A 5,451-nucleotide genomic window follows, 5' to 3' on the forward strand; every position below is an offset into this window, starting at 1 on the left:
AAATGTTTCAAGGCTCGGTTTGCACACCGGTAATAAGACGCCAATGTTAATGCCTTCTCTTCTCATTGGCAAGTTCTCCATTTCCTTTTTTCTACGTCATTATCTTTTTTTGGAAACCATAATTGAATTCATTTGGAGAGCATAATTAGACGTGCGTTTGACAATGTTTAAAATACTATGTTAAATTAGAGTAGTGATGGAATCAGTGAGAATGTTGACTCAATTTTTTATTTACTTAAGAATGTCAAATCATAGTTACATGGATTCAACCAATTGAATTCAATAATAACAAATAATATAAAAAAAAATATTACAAAAAATTGCTAAAAATTAAAACCCAATTATATAACCACAGTTTAATCTTAAATTCAGGTTTAACCAGACTGTAGTACAACAGGATAAACCAGCCAACAAATTGACCAATTTTTTTTATTAAACCCAATTTTTTTTGTCACTAAAGGAGCCTCAAATGACAATATTGTAGATCAATATGTTGGGTTTAGGGCAGCCAAATGTGACATAGGTATAGTGCAAATGATTGGTGCAAAATATGTGTCCGTGTTTTAAATTTAAGATTATCTAACTTGATTCCTTTTCATTAAAAAAGAGCAGCTACATAGTTATTGTTTTGATTAATTTTATAAAAAAATTACAATTATTGTTTTGGTTTTAAAATTAACACATACTAGTAATAGTCTTAAATACTATTTTAACAACTATTTATCATCATCTCCAACCACCACCACCATTTACAACCACCCACCCTTATGATTGTCACCATCACTGACTATCTTTTCAAACTATCGCTATCACGATTGTCCACCATCTCCAACTACTCATCACTCCCCTATGACCAACAATATCTCACATTTGACCACCACATTTAATTATCAACTATATGTTTTAATCGTTGCAGTCATCTTCAACTACTCATCACATCTACGATAGTCATCTTCTACAATTATTATTATTGCTAAAAAATTATAATTATATAATTTTTGAATTATCTTAAAATAATTAAAATTGTAATATAATTTTTTATTTATATTAAATGAATTCGAATTCATATAATGAAACAAAGTAAAGAAAATTGTGATTCAATTAAAATAAAATAAAAAACTGAAATTCAATTTATAATTAAAATTTATATTTAAAATTGAGAATTTAAAACTCAAAATTGAATTTAAAAACTTGAAATTGGTTTTAACTTTTAAAAATATTAAGACAGAAAACTAAAAAAGCATCCGCACATGCCTAAGTCACATAGTAAAAAGTATTAAGGAATCCAACAATAATGCCTTCTCTTCTTTATTAAGTTCTCCGTTCCATTTTTCAATGTCTATTATCTTATAGGAAATGATAATACAATTCATTAGCAAAGCATAATTGACGTGATTTTAACAATGTTTTGAAAGTTGAAGTAGTGATGTAATCGGTGAGAATTTTGAGCCATAGTCAATCGGTGCAACCCGGTTGAACTTGATAATAGTTAGATAAAAATAAAAAAGATGCTAAAAATTAAAATCTATTATATAATTGCGTTTAACCTTAAACTTGGGTTAATCTAGTTTAATTAGACTGTGGTACTACAAGGATAAACCAATAGATGGATTCACGGTTGAATCAATCGATTTGATTTTTAAAAATTTGGTTAGAGGATCTTGTTTCTTTGTTTGCTTTCTTCTCATTAATTTGTTTGTCACAAAAGGAGTCTAAAATATTGTGGATCATTACGATATAATAAGACCAATCAAATATCATTAGAGTTTAGCATATGTGATATGTGGTTGGTACATATTATCCGTGAGTTTTTTTTTTAAGTTTTGGATTAAGGATTTCAATTCCAACTCAAGAAAAAGAGCAACCACTTCAATGATTTGTACACTATATTTTCACTAATTTTTTTTGAAGTATTGAATATTTGTGTCACATCACTTGCAAAATAAGATCAGCCATATAAATATTTTATATACTATATTTTTACCACTGACGTTTCATTTAAAGTGAGACTTTTTTTATTTATGTTTGACATAAAATCAATTGTTCTTTTAAATATGAGTTTATTTATTCATCTAGAATACTTCCCTTAAGAAAAAACATTTAAATCTATATATATAATTTTGATAGACACGTGTGTCATGATTTACTCTACTATTAATATGCACCAAACATATAAAAAAAACTATATATATGTAACATTTGCCCTGTTTTAATTGTGTCCATCATACAATGGTATACACCACTTTAAAAAAAAATGTGCAACTTTTCTAAGCAATACATGTAATGTAAATGTTACCCTTTACATTAGACAAGAAGAGAGCGTAATTAAACTAAACAAAATCAATCATTCCTCAATAAGAATAACATAAAAGAAAAAATGTATCATTTTTCTTTTTGGGAACGTTGATCCCACTTCTTCATAGTCTCCAAAAAAACCTCATTCCAAGTATCTATAGGACCTGGCAAGCACCAATGAACACAATCATTTTGAACATGTTTTGGAACCCCTTTTGCAAAAGGAAAAGGATTCATATAAGCACCCGGATGACCATCTGGTCTCAACAATGCTAATTTAGTTATATCCAAAATCTCAAATCTAATTCCTCCAAATTCTTTAGCTTTTACTTTGGCATTTTCCACTTCCTCGAACTCAATTTTTCTTAACTCATCGTCCATTCCTTCAAGTTTCTTTTCCTCATTTTCATATGGCTCACTCTTTGAACAAGTACCACCCTTATCCCAATCACCTTCAAAATGAGTAGGTGAATATGTTGTCACAATTACATCAATTCCATTATTACCCTTGCTACTATTATTTCCTCTCCCATCAATTATACTATTGAGGGCAGTCCTTAAAGCCTTTCTAAATGGAACATAAAATCCAATTTTGGGGTAATTAAATTTAAGATCATGACTACCTAAAACAGAATCACCCTCATAATAAATTGAAGGAACCATAAACCAATGACCAAACGATAAAACAACCAAGTCCATTTCATTTATGTCATTAGCCCATTTCTCATTAACATGATCCAAAAAAATGGTATTATAATTTGGCCCTTTGTTTTTTCTTTGTTCACCCTTCACAAGAAATGGTGACCAATAGATGGACACATTTGCATTGTGAGAAGGAAAGTACCATTTAGTAGAGCCCTTATGCTGGGAACCTTGTGGGGTTGAAGTAGTGGATAATAAGCAAATAAGTGAGTCAATTTGGTTCCTAGCTAAAGAGTCACCAACAAAAGCTATTTGTTTGTTTTTGATGAGATTGAGAAAAGTGTTTGGTTTAAACATTGGAAGATTGCACTCACTTGGTTTCCATCTCCAATATTGGTAGGTTGTGTTAGGTCTTCCATTACTAATGCAATTTAGGCTTTGCTTGATATTACTACATGTTGTTGCATTATACAAAGGTTCTCTCTTGTCATGGACCCATTTTCCAATGGAATAGTCACATGTCTTCTCATAAGCTTTTTCAATCTCTGAAAATAAAAACAAAGAAAGGAATAATGAAATTGAATCCGCTATGTTTAGATAAAAGATCTTCTCTAGGATAGAAAAAGTGTTGAGGCACTCCAAAATGATTTTCTTTCTTAATACATTACTCCGTGTATATATAGGCAAATTTAAAACACCAATCAATGATATTCTTTCATATAAGTAAAAGTTGATGGTCTATTTATTTTCACAATTTAGACATAATTTGATTGATATATAAAAACAAAAATAAATAAATATCTTTTTAAATTCAATTTGTCCTTGTAAAAAAATATGAATTTGTAGAATTAATATTAATTATGTTATGGTCTCAATATTAAGATTCAAGATAGTCGTGATCTTCTACTTTCAAGCAATGATACGAACAAACAAATTGTAAATTGTATGGTCAATATTAATATCTATTATATTTTTTACTCTATCAAAAATACAAATCAAACTCTATATTAATTATATTTAACTGCAATTATCTATGATATTAAATATTGTCACATGACTACAATTTAAAACTTTTGATACAGACATAAAAGATGGAATTCACTAAACACTTGCAATAAACAATTCTAAAATAAAAATTCGTTTTTTATGTTGACAAAAAACAAAATTCTATATGTAGTTTTGACAATTGTAACATGTGTTGTGTCATGTACCTGTAGGCGTAGAAGCAGGCAGTGGAGAGTAGTGAGTGATGAGAGTGAAGAATGGAGCAAAGGAGTGAGAGTAAAAGTATAGGCAAATTAAAGCTATGGGTGGAAAAATGTAGAAAATGGAGGGAATAATATTTTTGGTGAATTTATATTTCAAAGTGTATGTATTTGTCATCATCTTCCTTCAAAGACTGTTTCCTCTTCTCCTTTCTTGCTTTGTGATGCCTTACACCTTATGCACAAAATCACACGTCGAAGATTTGAAGGATACCTCTCTTGAGATTAATTGAAAACTACTTTTTAGGAAAACATTTGGTTGAAAAACTTAACATTAATGGTTTGTTATTTTCTTAAAGTTTCTTTACAAATTTTGCACGTTAATCAAGGAAATAATTGATTTTTTTTTATAATTAAATTTATAGTCTTTTTTAGTTTTTCCTATTAGTATATAATTTATATACTCTTTGGTGGTGGTCTATATTTCGGATTCCTCTCTTTCCATTAATAGATTGATTTCATTAAGGATCCACTATCAAAATTTGAAATAAAAATAAATATATCAAGCGTCACTAATCATCAATCAAATTATAGTCACAAAAGTCTATCTACTAAAAATGTGTTTATTGTTTTTAATAAAATAATCTATTTAGTTAAGTCAAAGCAAATTAAAAGGAAATATATTTAGTAACATGGATTACAGATAAACTCATAACTGAGAATTCTATCGTGCACTCCACATAGTTCAAAATGTAAATGAATTAAAAAAATACTCTCTCTAGTATTTAATATAAATATTTTTCATAATTTGTGATTTTTTCTTCTTAATAAGACTAAAATTCTCCAGATTTATTTCTTATAATAAATATCGTCCGTCAGTCAAGAATAGTCGTTAACCCGACATAAATTGTGGTTAAACGAGCTATCCAAGTGAGAATTATATTGTGCACCTCCACATCTAAACCTGTTACCCTCGTAATTAATGTGAAAAAATAATTTTGTCCTTCTAACTATTCATAAAACCTTTCACTTTTCTAACTTCTCATTTTTTTACCCCCTCTTTTCAGAATATTCGAAAGTTTTGAAATGACAATTTCTAGAATTTTTGAAACTTTCGAACAATTCAAAACTTCTGAAATAGAAAATTCTAGAATTTTCAAAACTTTCAAACAATTCAAAACTTTTGAAATAGGAAAATTTCAAAACTTCTCTTATTTGAAAACTTTCTAAACTTTATGGATTTAAAAACTTTTGAAACTCTTCAGATTTGGAAGGTTTCAAAGTATTTCATATTTGAAAACTTTCCAGA

General features: G+C 28.4%; 1 protein-coding gene across 1 annotated transcript; it reads right to left on the reverse strand.

The window, feature by feature from the left end:
• Positions 1-2,189: 2,189 nt before the first annotated feature.
• On the reverse strand, positions 2,190-4,505 carry LOC101490987 (xyloglucan O-acetyltransferase 1-like). Its single transcript, XM_027331556.2, has 2 exons — positions 4,149-4,505; positions 2,190-3,482 (listed from the first exon to the last, which is right to left on the reverse strand). The coding sequence occupies exons 1-2, from the start codon at positions 4,321-4,323 to the stop codon at positions 2,383-2,385; spliced, it is 1,275 nt and encodes a 424-aa protein (XP_027187357.1). The 5' UTR covers positions 4,324-4,505; the 3' UTR covers positions 2,190-2,382.
• Between the last annotated feature and the right edge of the window lie 946 nt (positions 4,506-5,451).

This window comes from Cicer arietinum, chromosome 2, assembly GCF_000331145.2.
Source record: "Cicer arietinum cultivar CDC Frontier isolate Library 1 chromosome 2, Cicar.CDCFrontier_v2.0, whole genome shotgun sequence".
Taxonomy (NCBI): Eukaryota; Viridiplantae; Streptophyta; class Magnoliopsida; order Fabales; family Fabaceae; genus Cicer; species Cicer arietinum.